General features: G+C 54.4%; 1 protein-coding gene across 5 annotated transcripts in view; it reads left to right on the forward strand.

Annotated features, from left to right (window-relative positions):
- The window catches only part of LOC307226186 (phospholipid-transporting ATPase ID-like), a 74,730-nt gene continuing 57,352 nt past the window's right edge, over window positions 1–17,378 (forward strand). The window contains exons 1-3 of one of the 5 annotated variants that reach the window (XM_079994727.1): window positions 5,604–5,823; window positions 11,199–11,280; window positions 13,320–13,440. Coding sequence is in view for 4 of the 5 variants with exons in the window: in XM_079994726.1 (XP_079850852.1) it covers window positions 5,734–5,823; window positions 11,199–11,280 (172 nt within the window). In the remaining variant the exon portion in view is untranslated. Of the gene's footprint in view, window positions 244–5,198; window positions 5,489–5,600; window positions 5,824–5,879; window positions 6,012–11,198; window positions 11,281–13,319; window positions 13,441–17,378 lie in introns of those variants that run through there. The other 4 variants (XM_079994728.1, XM_079994729.1, XM_079994726.1 and 1 more) reach the window with 4 other exon arrangements.

Genomic DNA, 17,378 nt, shown 5'->3' on the forward strand with positions numbered 1-17,378 from the left:
GCCCAGGTGCTCCTGAGCTGTGCTGCTGCCAGGATCACGGCAGGCGCTACTGGGGTCTACTGGGCAGGGTTGGGGGCATTTAACGGATTCTCGACAGGACTTCTGGCTGCACCCATTGGGGGCTGCATGCATGCCTGAGTTTCAAAGGAACGGGAATGGTTATATGGTTGCAGCTGGGAATCGTCTTCTGCTTTCCCTGTTGGACGACTAAGGAGGAAAATAGGAGAGCCTGCGAGTGGCTGGGTAAGTCTGGTCATTGTACGGCCTCTGGAGGGAGAGGGGGCTCAGTGCCCACTGGCCTGTCTGTGCTGGCCACCAAATAAGACCCCGTTCTTCTCTCTCACCTGGAGCCTCCCCCCAATGGTGTGGGGACTCACACGCCAGGCTGGTTCAGGGGCTCATTCAGCTCCTCTTCACACATTGCAGGGCTCACTCCTGGCCTTGCAAACAGGACCCAGCACCCACTAAGCCTGGATTCCCTCGCTTTTCTCCCTTCCCCTGCAAGAAGTAGAAAAAGATGGTGAAAGGGAATAAGGTGGCGAAGACAGCTGAGGTTTGTTCCCTCAGGCCTTCTGATCAAATGCGCGAAGGAGGAAGCAAGGAGGGTCAGGGGCATCGTTCAACTTCCATCCGTTGCAAAGACCCTCCTCTTCCCTGGCCAGTTACAGATAGGTAGCCGTGTTGGTCTGCCATAGTCAAAACAAAATAAAAAATAAGAGGAGACCCTCCTCTTCCCAGGCCACTGAGACTTGGCTCCATTTCCCCCCATTGCTTCCTTTTCTTTATTGAACATGATGTTCACATTCCATCTTTACACTGAACAAGACAAGAAAAAGTTTGAATTCATTTCAACAAAAATAACAAAATGCTGGAACTGCACCAGCAGCAAATAAAAGCAAATAAAATAAAAGAAGGAATCAGCCCGAAACCCGAGGTGCAATAAAGATAACTCCCACTAATGATAAAAATCAAGTGGCAGCATAAAACAGGGCTGTTTTATGGTTCAAGCCATGTGTAAAAAAAACCCCCTGATGGTTCTACCCTGGCACCTGAAACTAAGCCGAGCGGGTGGCAGGTGAACTTTTCTGGTGAGGGTGTCACCACATAAAAGCCCCTGCGCTGGCTTGACATCTGCCGCTCCACTGTGGGCGGGGTTTGCAAAGAAAGGAGTCCGCTGCCAATGGGCTCAACCCACAGGAAGGTTCCTGTTGGAACAGCTGGTCTGTCCCATTACCAGGCCCCAGATCCCATCGAACTTGGATGGCCAAAGCCAGCTCTTTCCATTGTGCCCAGAATAGGGTTATCAGACAGTCCCCGGATTCACCAATCTGTTCCCGGACAAAATCTGTCCCTGGAATGTCCCCGGATTTTAATTAATGTCCCCTGATTTATGCCTGGGGCTTCCAGCAAAGCAACCTGGAGGGTGCCTGGCAGCAAGCAGCACCAGAGGTCCAAGCCACGTCAAAGTTCTAGCCAGCCAATCCGCTGGTTGGGGGGGGGCTATTTAAACCGAGGCGCCAGCCAGAGAGCTTCCTTCTGGCTCGCTTCCTTGATAAATGCTTACCCCAAAATCACACAGAGCTGCCTGCAGCAGAAGAGCCCACGCAAGTTGGGGGGGGGGGCAAGCAAGGCGGTGAAAAAGGAGGAGAAGCCTAGAAAAGAGCTGAGCTGTGTTGCGAGACAGAGAGAGAGAGATGGAGCCTTGTGTGTTTTCCCAAGACGAGTGAGCGCCTTTATTCAATCTCTCCCCCCACCCCAACCTCTTTTTGGGGGTGTTTATGCGTTTGGAGATGGGCTTCTCCGCCTGCCTTGTGTCGAGGTGCACGCCCGACAACTTTGGGGTCCCCCCCTTATAAAGGTCAAGAACTCTGGGCAACCCTTTCCTAAAATAATAAAGCATGAATTCTTTTCTTTTTTTTAAGTGTCCCCGGATTCCTTGAAAAAAGTCTGGTAACCGTAGCCTGGAAGCACAGCTCTCAGGCTGACGGAGCGTTGTTCATGCGCTGCACCACAGCTCTGCGCTCCTGCAGCCAAGACTGCCTCTGGCTGGTGACCTGTTGCGCTGCTGCACCCTGTGGGCGTCCACCCAGCCTTGGAGGAGCTGAGCTTGTGACCAAAGTGGTTTTCTGGCCAGCTCCACTTTGTAGGGGCTCCTGCTCCTCTTCCTCCTTTGGTAGGCAAAGATTCACAATGACGGAGGAGCCCCATCTCTCCCATGACCAGGTCCAGGCAACTGTCTCTCCTACATCTTGCTCCAGTTTTTTCTGAGCTGCTTCTTCCTCCGCAGGAGACCATGTCTTTGATTTACGCCTCCTTTATCTCCTGCCATTCCTCCGGGAAGCTCAAGGTGATGGGGCCGGCTCTTGCCCTCACCATGTCATCCTCACAACAACCCCCCCCCCCCCAAGGTAGGTTAGGCTGAGAGGCAGTGACTGGCCTAAAGGCCACCCACCCGGTGAGCTTCATGGCTGAGTGAGGATCTGAACCCTTGTCTCCCAGGTCCTAGTCTGACACTCTCCCTCCTGCACCATGCTGGCTCCCATCTTACAGTTGGTGAGGGGCTGATTCTTCTAGCGAAGGCTTCCTAGGGGCTCAGGCAGGGGCCGCCTTTGTCCTCGCAGCTGATAACGTTTGCCAGCGTAAAAGTTTCCTGGCCCCCAAGTGACCCTGGCAGAATACGATGCCAGTGCTCTGGGGCTCGACCCTCCTGAGTGGCGCACAAGGCCAGATTGAATGACACGGCTGAAACTCTTCCAGTCGCGGAATTGGATTGCCTTTGGGGCTCTTGCTTGCTCCCGGGCAGCGGAATATTGCCTGAAGCTGACTTTTGGGGGATCTGGGGTGTGCAGGAGGTCCTGGGGAGCCTCAGGCTATGAAGGAAGCCAGGTAAAGGTGAGTAAAAGTGGCGCAAGCCTGGCCTTGAAGCCGACCAGGTGCTGCTTAGAGCATGGAATCGTGCCCCCCCCCCATGCAGCAGTGGCACAGGCTGAAAAGGCGGCTCCTTCCACACCTGGCGTGGCACCTCCTAGTGGCCGATGGGTGCAAAATGTGCCTGGTGTTGTAAACAAAAATCTGCCCTTTTTCCCTTCTGGGGTATCCAAGAGCCCATATAGAGTCCTTACATAGGTTCCCTATTGGTAGGAGAAAAGAACAGAGGCCAGCCAGAGAATATTGAGAAGCAAAGCGGCTCGTAAGCCTGATCTTTATTGATCTGTTGCAGCAGGGTGCTCCCACACCACGCGCAGGAGAAGGAGGAGGACCCAGAACCCAGGTGTGCCCGCACTTATATAGAGATTTTAAATTGCCCGCCCTGGAGTCCAAGACCCCTGCCCCAGACACATCATACCTACATCACAGAAGGGGTGTAGCTCAAGACCACCCCCCAGATACATCATACTTACATCAAAGAAAAGGTGGTCTACAACAGAAATCTGAGTGACTTGTTTATCTCGTCTCACAGGTTACCTGTTTAATGGTCACTTGATTGGATTGCCTGGGGAGCCTGGCCAGTCTTTTGTAATGATAAATACTTAGTTCCTGAGCCAGGTCACAGGCTCACACCCTATTCATATCTTAATGTGCCCTTAAGACAGGATTTGTGAAGGAAAAGACAATGGGGAGGCTTTTCCATTTTCCTTTGACCTTGCAGAGAAAACATTTGGTCAGTTTGGGACAGTTTGGGAATCAAAAATGGTTCCAGGTTGGTCTTCCTGTGCTGATCTATGTACGTGCTCGGTTGGTACACTTATGAACATTTCACAAATTCTAAGACCTCAAAATTCCTATCACACTGGCTCCTGGCTAATTTTGAACCCTATACTCTCCATGCATCACCACTGATCTCAGAGGGAAGGGTGGGCCAGAAAACGTGCTTTGGTAGGCTTGGCTGCATCCTGGCTTATCTCAGGGAGCCCAGCAGGTGCCTCGAATAAAGCGATGGAGGGGGCTTGTCGGGGTGGGTGTGTGTTAGCCCAGGCTCCTCGTGAGGCTTCAGGGCCCGCAAGGAGAAGCCCAGCCCAGCAGCCAGACCCAGGGGAGGGAGCCAGGCAGCCAGACCCAGCACGGGGCACAAGGAGAGTCGGCTGCATCAGACCAATGGCCCGTCCAGTCCAGCATCTTGTTCTCACAGGGCCAAGCAGATGCCTCAGTGGGAAACCCACAGGCAGGATCTGAGCCCAAGAGCAGCTCCCCTTCCTGCAGTTTCCAGCCACTGGCATTCAGAAGCATGGCTGCCTCCAGCTGTGGAGGCAGAGCAGGGCCAGCAGGGCTAGTAGTCACCAATAACCCTCTCCTCTAATCCTCTTTTATAACCAGCCAACTTGGTGGCCATCCCTGCCCCCTGAGGTAAAGCCTCCAACTTTTCTCTGATGAAATTAGGGACGTCCCATCCCATAATGATGATTTTACTCTTTAAACCCCACACATCTTACTGGGTTGCCCCAGCCACTCTGGGCAGCTTCCAACATATATAAAAATATTAAGCATTTTTTTAAAAACTTCCCTATACAGTATTGCCTTCAGATGGCTCAGGGGTCAGATAACTCCATACCCTCCAACATTTCTCCAATGAAAATAGGGACATCCTAAGGAAAAGCGGGACATTCCAGGCTCAAACCAGAAACCGGGACGTCTTCTCTAAATCAGGGACGTCCCTGGAAAACAGGGACCCTGGGAGGGTCTGCTGCAGGAGGGAGTTCCTCAGTTTAACTCTGCTCTGCATGAAGAAGGACTGCCTTTGATCCGGGCTGAATCTCCAAACCTGCTTCAGTGGAAGCCCTCGAGTTCTTGTGTTGGGAGAGATGGAGAAGAAGAACGTTTCTCCGTCCCCTTTCTCAAGGCCAGGCATCAATATGTAAACTCCTATCATGTTGCCTCTCCCTTGCCTTTTCTCTAAACTGAGAAGTCGCCTCTCCATCCCCTGGCTCATTTCAGTGCCTCTTTTCTGCTTCCCAGAGTGGCGGCTGGCTCGTTTGGATGCCCTTCCGTTGGCACCAGCTCCCTGAGCCCCCTCCCTCTTGGTCCTTCTGCTCCAGGCTCCTCGCCTGCAAGGTCCCTGCCTGCCCGGGTCCTTGGCTTCCCTCAAAGCCTTGCAGCTGCTTTAAGGAAGCAAGCACCCTTTCCCTATCTACAGGAAGCGGCGGGGAGGGGGGGCCTGACAGAAGCCTTTGGCCCCAGGCCAAGACCACAGAGTGGAGCAAAGAGGAGGAGGAAACTCTGCAGAGCCCAACTCCTCTGCCCGGGACCTGGAAGAGCTGGCCGGCCTTTGCCTCACTCTGAGCCCCTCCAATCGGCAGGTCTGGGGTGCCTCCTGTTCCCCATAGCTGTGCCCCCTCTCTGCTCCTCTTCCCACAACTGGCTCCACGCTGCGCAGAGTCGGGTTTGGACTGGGGGTGTGTGGAGCGCCTGACACATCTGGAAGTTGCAAAGGGCCCATGGAGGAGGAGGAAGTGAGCAGCCTGGCTGCTGGGAGATTGCAACGCCTTGCAGGGTAAGATGGGAGCTCCTGGGGTGACTTGTTTGCCTTCCTGTCAGCCCCAGATGTGGCCCAGCTGCTGTCTGAGAGGAGGAGGAGGAGGAGCCGCTGCTTGGGCAACTCTCTTCCCACGCCTCCTTTCCAGGAGGGCGTCAGAGCCAGAGCAAATCTAGGAGCTTTGCCGGGCGGGGGGGTCAGACGGTGGAGCTGTGCCCCCTGTCTCCTTTGCAGAAGCCCCTCTCCACTCTGGGGCGAAGGAAATGCCACGGGACATGTTTGGGCTCCTGCAGAGGGTCTTGGCGTCAAGGCAAAGGAGCGACAGGGAAGCCCATCCTCCTGCGGAGAGCAGGGTATGTTGGTCCAAGGCAGGCCAGAGGTGCAGCCAGGTTCCTGGCCTGGGTTCAGCTGGGCATGTGGTGGCCGCAGGTCTCCTCCTGAGCCCTTGGGATGTTCTGGCGGATGCAGGTTTCCCTGCTTGGAACTGCAAAGGAGTTTTTACAAGCAGGACCCGCTGACAGTCTAGCTCTGATGCGGGTTGGTATGTAACAGAAAAGTGAGTCGGCTTTTGCTGGCTGCCGTGGGTGCCGCTCTGCTCCCCTTGATTTTGCTCTTGCTATGCGGCCAGGATCCTGGGTCTTCCCTGGCAGGGAGAGCAGGAGGCGGGGTGGAGGAGGGAGAGAGTTGAGGAGCCCTGTGGGGCCCCTGGATCAGGGGGCCTGCCTGGGAGGGGGATGCCCTGGGGTTGGGGCGAAGGTCCTGGAAGGCCCCTGGGAAGAGACAGGCTTCCACTTGGCAGTTCCAGCCAGGGAGGGGAGCTACCCCCTCCCCAAATTACTCTTCTGGCTTGACAAGGCAGTGGAGCTTAGGCCAAGTTGGGGAAGAAAAATGTGGCTAGAAGCCCAAAGCTGGGGGGCTGGATAAAAGGCAGAGCCTTGCTTTAATCCCAGGCCTCCTCAGATCAGAGGTGTGTGTTTGTGTGTGTTTCCTTTTTGTGCACCTGCATCCTGGCTGGTGAAGCCAAGGTCTGTCCACCTGTTTCAGTCATTTGCCTTTGATCCGACTGGCTGACAATGAGAGTTTGCATGTTACCCAAATGCTTTCCTATTTCTGGGACCGCGAGGGGAATCATTGAGTTGAAAGGGACCTCTGAGGGTCATCTGGCCCAACCCCCAGCAATGCAGGAATTGCAACCCCCCAAACATACCTGACGGGTGACCTCTACTTAAAACCTTCCAAGGGAGAGCCTTCTGCTGTCCAAGAGAAAGTTCCTCGTAATGCAGGAGGCAAATTCTACCAAATAGCCAAAAGCTCCTGGTTGGAAGGGAGCCTTTCTCCTCTCTCTGGCCGCCACAGGCAGAACCAAAACAGCCTCTCCAAGTCAGAAAGTGAAGGTGCCTCCTCTTCCCTCTCGATTCCTCTTCCCCTTCCGCACTGTCTGACGATTCCCAGGCAGCCCAAAGCGGCGCTTGTTGCCTCCCCCTTCCAGGCCAAAGGAGAAGCCTTATAATTCCTCGACGCCTTCCTGCTTCTGGGATGCTGTTCCCAGATAGGCTCACCTGGTGCTTTTGTTCTATATCTTTAGGTGCCAGGCAAAAACTTCCCTCTGTAGCCTGGCCTTTGGCCTTTAACTCTCTGTGGTCTTTTAGAAGTGGGTGGGATGCTAAGTCACTTTGGGTTGTCCTGGGCAAGATGAACAAATTTAATGAATAATATTGTTGGCGTCTGCCTGTCTTGGAAGACAGTGGAGTGCGCGCACTTTGGCAGCACCAAAGTGACCTCCTTGGGGTGCAAGCCCGGGCAGTGTATCTGGAGCTCCTGGTCTGCCCAGATGACCCCCTTTCGACCTTCCTCATGTGGTCCTCAGGGAAGCAGAGGAAGATGTTGGGCACCAGCCTGGCTGCCAGAGTTGCCTGAAGGAGGCATTCAAGGTGCCATCCAACCACCTTAGGGACTCCACTCCAGATTTGTGTTGGGCTTCCTCCTGAAGCCCTTCTCCTCCTCAAGATATCCTGCAGGGCAGCAGAAGTTTAGGGTCAGAAATGTCCCTGCCTAAAGAGGTGTAACATGTATCATTTCTCTGGCAGAGATCCACACAGCTCTAAGCGGCCGGAAATGCTGCTTATTCGGCCTCCACTCCTCCTTATTTTTTAACTGACCTGGATTTCTGGCCTGCTGGGTTTTGGTTCTGCCAAAATTATAGTCTTACCGCAGCAAGTGGAACAGAATATTTGCTGGAGCTGCCAGTGTCTGAAATGCTTGGAAGGACATCTTGGAAAGGGCATGAGAGTCTTCTTTCGGCAAAAAGATGTGCAAAATGGAAAATTAAAAATAGATTTGGTGACGCGACCAGAGCTGGAGCCGACCCTGGACAGTGGTGCGATCTCCAAAAAAGGAGACGTTCCACGCTGCTCCCAGGCAGATGTCGCTCAACTGGATAATTTATTATTTCTTCATCCTAATGCGTGTGAGAGATGCAGCAAGGCTAGACCAAGGAATGGAACAATTTATCAAAACATTTCAAATGACAGAAGTGGAATCTCTCATTTACTCTATGGAGCATCACAAAAACAGCTCCTGTTCCTCACAGAGACCGCTAACCATTTCCCTCTGAGCTACTGACTGACTGACTGAGCTCACTTGGGAATGGCTTCGGCTGATTTGTGTGAATAAAGGGAATAAATTTTGTTCTTTGGAAGAGAACATTTAAAATGTAGTTTGGCTCTTAAGCAAATGGATTGTTTATACACTGTTTATCTCAATCCCAAAGTAGTGGACGTCTCATAAATATATTTAAAATATACCTCCTCTTTATTCAAATACCGATCAAAACTACTGAAGACATTTGCTTTGCTTTTCCCTCTTGCAAGAGGCCTTCTAAATCAGGGTGTCTCCTCAGTCAATACTTTTCAAATCAACTATACACTGCTAGCCCCCCCTTCCAAGCAGCGAGAGGCTCCAGGGTAGCATCTCTGATATGCATGAGGCACAGCCAAAACTGTTGCCCCTCCCTGCTCATCTCCAACACCCTGAATGCTAGGAGGGTCCTCAGCCCCTCCTCTCCTCCCTCCCTGCCCCTTTCTTCTAAGAGTCCAGTTTTCTAGGGCTTAACAGCCCCTCCCAAGAGATCTCCTGAACAGGAGAGGCCAGCCTGGCTTGACCTTAACATGCTAAATCCAGTGTCTGGTACCCAGGAATCAGGAGGGCTGGGTGGGTGAAAGAGCAAATTCATAGTTTTTAGCAGGCCCTGGAAAATAGTACAGGCTGCATCTCTCTTGCTACTGTGGGGGGAGGGGGGTCAAGGACCAGCTCTCCCGGGACGTCCTTGCACTCTCGCCCTGCTTCCCATCGTGTGTCCGGAATGTGGTTTGCAATCCCTTCCAGAAGCAGAGCAAAGCTTTCCTTTTTCCTTTCTCCTTCTGTGATGGAACTCCTATTTGGGGACTTCCCTGGCTTTTTTCTGGCCCAGTCTGGATAGTTGGCCTTGGTGAAGTTTTGACGTTTTCATTCCCAAAAAGTTTTTGATTTGAGTTTCTACTGAAATGAGGCTGCATTTTAATGTTGTATTTAATCTTGTTTTTAAGTTGTATTTTAATCAATTGTTTTTATACCTGGTGTTAGCCGCCCTGAGCCCGGTCTTGGCTGGGGAGGGCGGGGTATAAATAACATTCTTCTTCTTCTTCTTCTTCTTCTTCTTCTTCTTCTTCTTCTTCTTCTTCTTCTTCTTATTCTTATTATGCCTTCTGGACAGGTCTGGTTCTGGCCTCCGCAAAGTCTCTGGGGGCTTCCCTCCCTGTTGGAGCCGAGCAGGGCTAGTTGCCACCACGTCCTAAAGCGCCATTAGCGGCGACATCGCGGCCGTTGTGCAAATCTGTTTTGGGCCCCGGCTGCCTATTCTTCCCCCTCTCTCTGTTTCTGCAGAGGAACAATCCCTGCGCACTGGAGGGGAACGGTATGGCCCTTAATTGCTGGGCTCTCCTGTTACTGCGGATGGTTGTCTCGGAAGGGGTGGCAGACGCCTGGTCGGCTCTGGTTACTTGGCACCTCTCAGGGCAGGTAACCGTATAACGGAGTTAAAACACTAGACGAAGACCTGTAGCTGGAGGGAGGGCGGCTCTTGCAGGGTGGGGCAGGGATACAGAAGGCTTTGCCCCTGCCCTGGTCCAGAGACCCCCTCCCCACCGAGGCCATTTGCCCAAGGACGGAGGCGAGATCCCATTTGCCTTTAAATTGTCGATGAGGAAGCCTCAGTTTAGCTCTGCCGGTGGCTGTCTCCTCCTCCCTCCTCTTGGTGTCTCTGTATCTGATGGTTGCTTGGTCCTGGGAGCAGGGGTGAAGGGCCCCTGTCCCCCCAACCCAATTATGGCAGGGGCAAGGAGGGTGGGGGTGGAAGACTAAGAGGACAGAGGAAAGGAGGGGAAGGAAGGGGAGGGGAGCAAAGGACGACTAGCACCACACACACCCCTCTGCCCTGACCTGGCTGCTTGGTCTTCCTTGAGGGCTAGCAGCTTGTGAGGCAGATTGGACTCCCTCAGAGAGGGTGGTCTCTCCTTCTGCTGGAGGTTTTCAAGCAGAGGTTGGGCAGTCGTCTGTCAGGGATGCTTGAGCCAAGATTCCTGCATTTCAGGGGGTTGGGCTGGATGGCCTTTGGGGTCCGTTCCAACTCTGCAATTCAAGGATTTCAGGTGCTGCCCAGGAAACTCCTGGCAACCTGAGATTTGGCTTCTCGCTGTGATCTGCAGGTGGAGCCCTTCCTTGCAACAGCTGCTTGCCTTGCGGACCACCCTTCTCCCTGTTTCCCCCTGGGGTGCAACTGCCTCTGGCCTCTTTCAACTACCTGAGGGTCTCAGGCAGGCATGTGGGGCCGGGTGCTGCTGTAGGAGTTGCAGGGGCCTTCAGGCGGACTGGGGGCAGGCAGGGGGCTGGCAGCTGCCTCTGCTGGCCCCCTGCTGCTTACTGCTCCTTTCCCACCAGGAGGAGCTCCCGGCAACAGGCAAAACAGATCCCCCCTCCATGTTGGTGAGGGGGGAGGGTTTCTCTCAGCATCATATCGCCTGGAAGGCTTGTCCACTGCATTTCAGGACAGTTATCTCTCGACCTGTTCACTTTGTTTTTAATTCATAACATTTATACACTGTTTGATTGTTTAAAAAAACCCCTCAAAATGCTAAAATTATCATAAGAAGAATTGGCAACAACGATTTAAGACTTCTGAAAAGTTAAAGCAGCAACAGACTCAAAGCAGGTTAAAAATTGCACTGGCCTTCTGAATCTCTCGACAGGCTTGCCTAAGCAAAAATGTCCAAAGGGGTTCATTGAGGGCCCCTGCCTGATGTCACTAGGCAGGGGGTTCCTAGTGTTGTTCTTGCCCTCGTACAGCTGCTCTGCCCTTTTGGGGAGGCCGGGAGGGTGTTGCTTTGCCCCTCCTGCCTCTCCATGCTGAACACCTGGGCAGGAGGACAGGTGAGCAACAGGCCCCCAGGTGGGCTGCAGCACACAGTCACCTGCTGCGAGGCAAAGTGAGTAGCACAGGTGAGCAGCAGCAAGGCGGCCACTTTCCTCCTCCTCCTCCTCCTCCTCCTCCTCCTCCTCCTCCTCCTCCTCGTGGTGCTGTAACCGTACCTGCCCCCTGAACTGTGTCTGCTTCCTCAGAAATAGGGCTGAGCCACCTGGCTGGAGAGGCAAGAGGCACCTTGGAGTCAAGATCCTTCTTCCTCTCCCTCTGCAGGAACTCCAGAGCAGACTGCTGAAAGGATCTGCCAGGATGCCGCTCTTCGGATTGGGGTCCGGCCAGAAGAAGCGGCTGGAAGGTAAGCGAGCTGGACTCTTGCGGTGGGCACCGCTCCTTGGCTCTTGCCCGGATGCCCTGCAGACTCAGCTGCCACCTGGCGCTCCATCCACCTGTCTCTCCAGCGGCAGAGCAGAGCCTGCGCCTGCCGGGCGTCTGGTTACAGCTCCCTGCCTGGAGCGCGGAGCCCAGGCCATGTGCCCAGGAGGCTGGGTAGGCAGCCCCTTCCCACAAGGGGTGGGGGGCAGGGGGTTTCTCTCCCAGAGAGATCAGATCTGTGGGTTGCAGAGATGTACACGGGACACTGGGCTTGGTCCAGTCGCTTTGGCCTGGGGAAAGAGCCCTTGCAATTCATGGAATCGTGGAATTGTCGCGTTGGAAGGGATCCTGAGGGTCATCTAGTCCAGCCCCCTGCAATGGAGGAATCTGTTCTCCCAGTGGCCAGCCAGAGGCCCCAATGGGGCACCCTCAAGCAGCCCCTCCTGTGGTTTCCAGCAGCTGGGCTGCCTCCCACTATCAGTGCCTGATTAAACCCTATGGAGGCCCCTAGGCAGCTGAAATCTCCCCTCCTAAATAATCTCTTAATTTTTAAAATTTTCTTTCAAGACCAAATCAATATTGTTTTGATCTATTGCCGTGGGGCACATCAGCCAGGGCCTCCTCTGCCTGTTTGGTAATCTGGCACTGCTCACTAAGCAGGCAGAGCTGAGCCGCCACGGAGCATGGCCTTGAGTGTGGAAGTGCTGGCTCTGTTGCTCCGTCCTCCCCAGGTGATGGGGCAGCTTCTGCATGAGCCCAGCAGCCTCCTTGCTGCAGAGGTTTCCTCTCCAGGCTGTGGGGCGGAGCAGGAGCACTGCCCTCTCTGAAGCAGCAAGGGGTACGGAGCTCCGACGCCCTTCTCCCTCGTGAGACGCTAATGCCCAGCGAGGGCTTCTGTATCTCCAACCTTCCACATGTGCAGGGAAACGGGAAGTGGAAGGAGGTTTGTGGCCCAGCCAGAGAGCCCGGCCTCTTTCCCCTTTCCCCTCTCACTTCTCCTCTGGCTCTTTTTGGTGGGGAAGTGCAAGGGCCACGTCCGAGAGGGGGGCTGGACCTTTGGGAAGCAAAGGAGGAGACCTTCTCCCCAGGGCTGTTCTGTGGCTTTGAGCAAAGTGGCTTCCTGCACGTGGCCTGGCTTGGGGGGCTTTCAGAGCTGCCCCCTCCCCACCCTCTGATTCAAGATGAACTCCGGCAGTGCATTTTGGTTTGTGTGTGTCGGGAGGGGGGTGGGGAGGCTGAATTTCTCGTTTTGTGCTCAATGGGCAGCTTAAGCAAGAAGGGAGGAAATTGTGAAACCTGCCAGATCATTGCCTGCTGATTCCTCCTCTGAAAGCCTTTGACTTGTCCACGCAAAGTCCCCCTTCGCTCGCCCTCGCCCTGGCCAAGAGATGTTTGGAAATTGGTCTGCCCCTTTCATGCAGGAGGGAAAGTGGGGCTTGGCTGCTCCTGCAAGGTTTATTTCTCACCCACCCCTCACCCCAAACTTATTTCTTGCAGGAGAGCAGCCCAGTAGGAAGCCACGAGTTTTGTGTGAAGCCAACAGCCATAAGTTGGGGTGGGAGAGATTCAAGGCTGCCCAGTGATCTTTATTCCAAGGAAAGCTTACCTATATTTCTTTGTGCTGTGGTTTAAAACAGTTTAAACGCAAGCAGTCGATAGCACACATGAGCCAGAGCTCAAGTGGCTTTCAAAACACCCTCATTATGTAATAGTGACGCCATGGATAGATCTCGTGTCTTGCAAGCCCCCTTTTGGGTCCTTCCTGTCTGTCTTCCTCTCCTCCTCCCTCCAGTCTCTCCTGGCCTCCCTCGCCTTCCAACTGCCACCAACTGACTTTCCCTTTCTTAGAACTTTCCCAGCGCTCTCTTCCTCAGACCCCCCCCCCACATCCTGCTAGCTCAGGAGAGGGTGCATGGCACCCATCCCCCCACAATCGCCCCCCTGCTGGCCGTGGCTGGAGAGAGTGGCGGGCAGAACTGCTCTCCTGGGGAAACCTCCAATAAATGTATGTTTATGATTTAGGGGGGCTGCGTATGACAGCGTCTGGGGACCCCAGATCTGGGGGATTCGGAGCTGATTCAGCCGGGGGGAAAGATGAGAAGAGCAAATATCCAGAAGGAAAGCGCAGGATGTCTGAGCTGAAGTAGGTCCCCCCTCTCCCCCTTCCGAAACAATTCCCTCTTTTGAAAAGACCAGAACCACTAATGCTGCAAAGGATGGGGTGGGGGCGGGTGGTAGCCTGTTCTGTAGCCTCAGGCCAGGCGGGTGGGAAACAGGTTTGGGGTGGGCCTGAGCTCAGTGGGAGCTAGAGCTTTGCATGCGGGGGGGGGGGGGGACCTGGGTTCAGCCAGGAGCATCTTCAGGAAGGGCTTGGAAAGACCCAGGCAGAGACCCTGCCAGACAGCGGCTGCAGAAGATGGGCTGGCGGCAGCTTCCTCTGCTCCAACCTTCCCTGAGCTCTGGCTCTGAGGAGATGCTGTGAGTTATGAGAAAGAGGCCTTCTTGTAGCTCCTGAATCAGGAATCCTCAGGGGGACCACGTGAGCAGCACAGTATCCGAGGCAGAACCATACCAGTCTCTCTGAGGTCCAGCAGCCCAGCTAGCGAAGGACCTGCCCAAGGCTGGCATGGGGCTATGCTGGGCCACAGCTGGGGCTCCTTTGGCCTCTGGGGCCTGGTGGCCATAGCATGTGATGATGGGTCAAGTGGCAGAAGAGCCGAGCCCTGGCTTGCAGCCGAGGAAAGATGAGAATGTAAGAAGAGTCTGTGGACCCGGCCAGTGACTAGCCGAGCATCCTCTTCTAGGTGCCTCTTTAGGGAACCTGCAAGCAGCATTCAAGCAGAAATGTTCTCCTGCCATTTCCAGAAACTGGAAAAAGCATTGCTGCCTCTGTGGAGGCAGAGCAGAGTCCCTTATAGCCCTTCTTCAGCTGCCTTGCAAAGACCAAGAGCTTCCAGTATAGCAAAGCCCCTTCAGGAGCCCCCTCACCTTTCCCCTTTCTGGCCTTGTTGCCTTGGCGTAGCTGCAAACACATCTATTTATTCCCACATTTGGAGCTGGAAGATGAAAAGGGGTTTGTCTGTTTCCTGGCTGGCCTCTGGCTCAGCCTTCTCGGCCTTGACCGTTTCCTGCTTTTCTTCGCACTTATCCCGGCTTCATGGGAAAAGGTGGACAGAGCAAAGGCTTTCGAAGAGAACAAAGGCCAGCAGAGACATTTACTGGAAAGTCAAAGGATGCCGCCGGAAGATGGAAAACCCCACTTGGCCCTTGCCCAACATAAGAGGAGGAGGAGGAGTCTGAGTCGCTGTCTGTGCCCTTGAGGCCATGCAAGGAGCAGCCAGTCCCTCCTGGAGGCAGAACTGATAACAGAAGAGCCTCTTAGCCGAGGTGGAGCATCACCTCCTTCCTCCTGTCCTCTTTCAGATGTGGATATTTAGGAGGGGACTGAGCCTCTTGTGGGAACAAGGTGCTGTGAAACTTTGCAGCAGGAGTTTGGGTTCTCCTTTGGGGAGATGGACGTGTTGCCCCCCCTCCCCCAACAGCTCTTTGTGTGGATCTGAGTAGGAGGAGAGAAAGCAAAGACCAGCCTGGGAAGGTGGGTGCTTGGGAGCTTCCTATGGGGCACCTTCTCTGCTTCTTAGGGGAACTCCCCAACCTCCTTCCCTCCAGATGTTCTGGACTCTTCAGGCTTGGCTCTCCAATGCCTGGGAAGAAGAAGAAGAAGAAGAGTTTGGATCTGATATCCCGCTTTATCACTACCCTAAGGAGTCTCAAAAGACGCGGGTGGCACTGTGGGTTAAACCACAGAGCCTAGGGCTTGCCAATCAGGTCAGCGGTTCGAATCCCTGCGACGGGGTGAGCTCCTGTTGCTCAGTCCCTGCTCCTGCCCACCTAGCAGTTCGAAAGCACATCAAAGTGCAAGTAGATAAATAGGTACCACTTCGGCGGGAAGGTAAATGGCGTTTCTGTATGCTGCTCTGGTTCGCCAGAAGCGGCTTAGTCCTGCTGGCCACATGACCCGGAAGCTGTACGCCGGCTCCCTTGGCCAGTAAAGCGAGATGAGCACTGTAACCCCAAAGTCGGTCACGACTGGACCTAATGGTCAGGGATCCCTTTACCTTTACCTTTAAGGAGTCTCAAAGTGGCTAACATTCTCCTTTCTCTTCCTCCCCCACAACAAACCCTCTTTGAGGTAGGTGGGGCTGAGAGACTTCAGAGAAGTGTGACTGGCCCAAGGTCACCCAGCAGCTGCATGTGGAGGAACGGGGAAGTGAACCCGGTTCACCAGATTACGAGTCCACAGCTCTTAACCACTACACCACACTGACTCTCACAAGGGAGCCTTGGTCAGGCTGGCTGGGACTGATAGAAGCTAAGAGTCCAGAACATCTGGAAGGCACCAGGTTGGCCAAGGCTGACCAGAAGCCTGCAGGTGCTGGAGGTGCTGTTTGCATGGCATTTGGGCTTCCAGGAGGAAGCGAAGCAGCTGCTGGTTTTGCTTTCTGCCATAGGAGTGGCAAAGGGCAGAAGAGGAGGAAGAGGAGGAGATGGGCTTCCAAAGATGTGCAGGTGGCCTGGGGGTTGGGGGATGCAGGGCAGATACTGGGAATCTCACTATTAAGTAAATCACAGAGAAGCAGGAAAGTCCCTTGGCCCACCTGCATATGTATTTGCACAGGGCATGAGAGTGACCCTTCTCCACCCCAGAGTGAAGTGGAATATTTTGTCCTGGGAAAGGGAGGCTGTCCCTGGTGGTTCAGACAGAATACATCTGGTTGCAGCAGCATTAGCATCAACAAGAAGACCTCCCACCACACTGCCGCTGTCCTCTGAACTTCTGTGTGGAGCATAAGGGACTTGTGGGCCTTGTCGGCCGTTGGTCTCCTGGGCCGGTTGCTGGAAGGTCTCCTAAGTCCAGCTTTGATGAGGTTCTCCTGGATCAATCCCATGCTCTGCTCACAGGGAATCTCCTCCATCCCTTCCCCACTTCCAGAACCAAGATGATGGCAAAAGAAGAGCTCCCAGGAAAAGTCTGGAGATCATTTCTGGCACACCATGAGGCTTTGCCTGCTCCAATCCCAGCAGCTGGTCTAAGAGCTGCGGGGCTTCAGGAGATCTCCCTCTGCTTTGCAGTGGGTGGTGTTGATGGGCACAAGTCCTTGGGCTACCTAGCTGGACCTCCCACCTTTACACCAGGAGCACCCCTCCTGCAGGGACTTGTCGCTTCAGCCTCGAAGGCGCCCTGGAGCATCCCTGCCACAAAAGTGGCTACTCCGAAGGAAAAGCCCACCTGCCTGCAGCTACCTGTGCTAGTCATCTGTGGTCCATCTCTGGGAAACACAAATAGCAGACCCCCCCCCCAGCGAGCCACCTTCTATGGAGTCCTGGCCCTGCTCCATCTGACTCAGGAGTGTCTCTGCTGACTGACAGCAGCTGTCACAGACCTGGGTCGCAGGAAGGTCCTTTGCCAGCCCTACACCACCAGACCTTTTCAATGGGGCTGAATCTGGGACACAATGTGCATGCAAAGTGCAAAGGATCCAAGCCCCCCCCCCATTGCCCCCAGCTCCCAGAGCCTTCTCCTGAGCCCAACCATCAAGTCTGGCATCCTCTGCTCTAAGGGCTACAGCTTCCACCAGCCCCACCCAGTATGGCTAGTTGTGAACAGTCAGATGGCTTCTGAAGGACTACCCTGGGACAAGGGGGTCCTTTTCAACCCTGCTCCCCAAGACCCCTTTATTGGTCCCTGGGTGGGGGCTGGACTTGGGACCTAGCGCAGGCAGAAGAGGTTGTCTGCCCTGAAGTCACAGGCTTCTCTGCCTTGAGGTGTGACATCCCTTACCTGAGTCACCTGCGGCAGGTGACTTGCTTGTGGCCTCTGCTGGGCTCCTCTCATGGGGAGGGTCCTTCTTGGGTTTGACCTCCCAGTAGGTAGGGAGATGGGGTTGGCACAGTCCCTCCTCTTTATCACTAGTTGGCAGGGAGTTAGAACCAGGTAGAGGAAGCAGTGGCGGCTTGCGGTAATGTGACCACAGTTTTTGCGTGTGAGTGAGCGAGTGGATAACGCTTCTGCTGCCCCCC

The sequence above is a fragment of the Podarcis cretensis genome, assembly GCF_951804945.1.
Source record: "Podarcis cretensis genome assembly, chromosome: 11".
In the NCBI taxonomy this organism is placed as follows: Eukaryota; Metazoa; Chordata; class Lepidosauria; order Squamata; family Lacertidae; genus Podarcis; species Podarcis cretensis.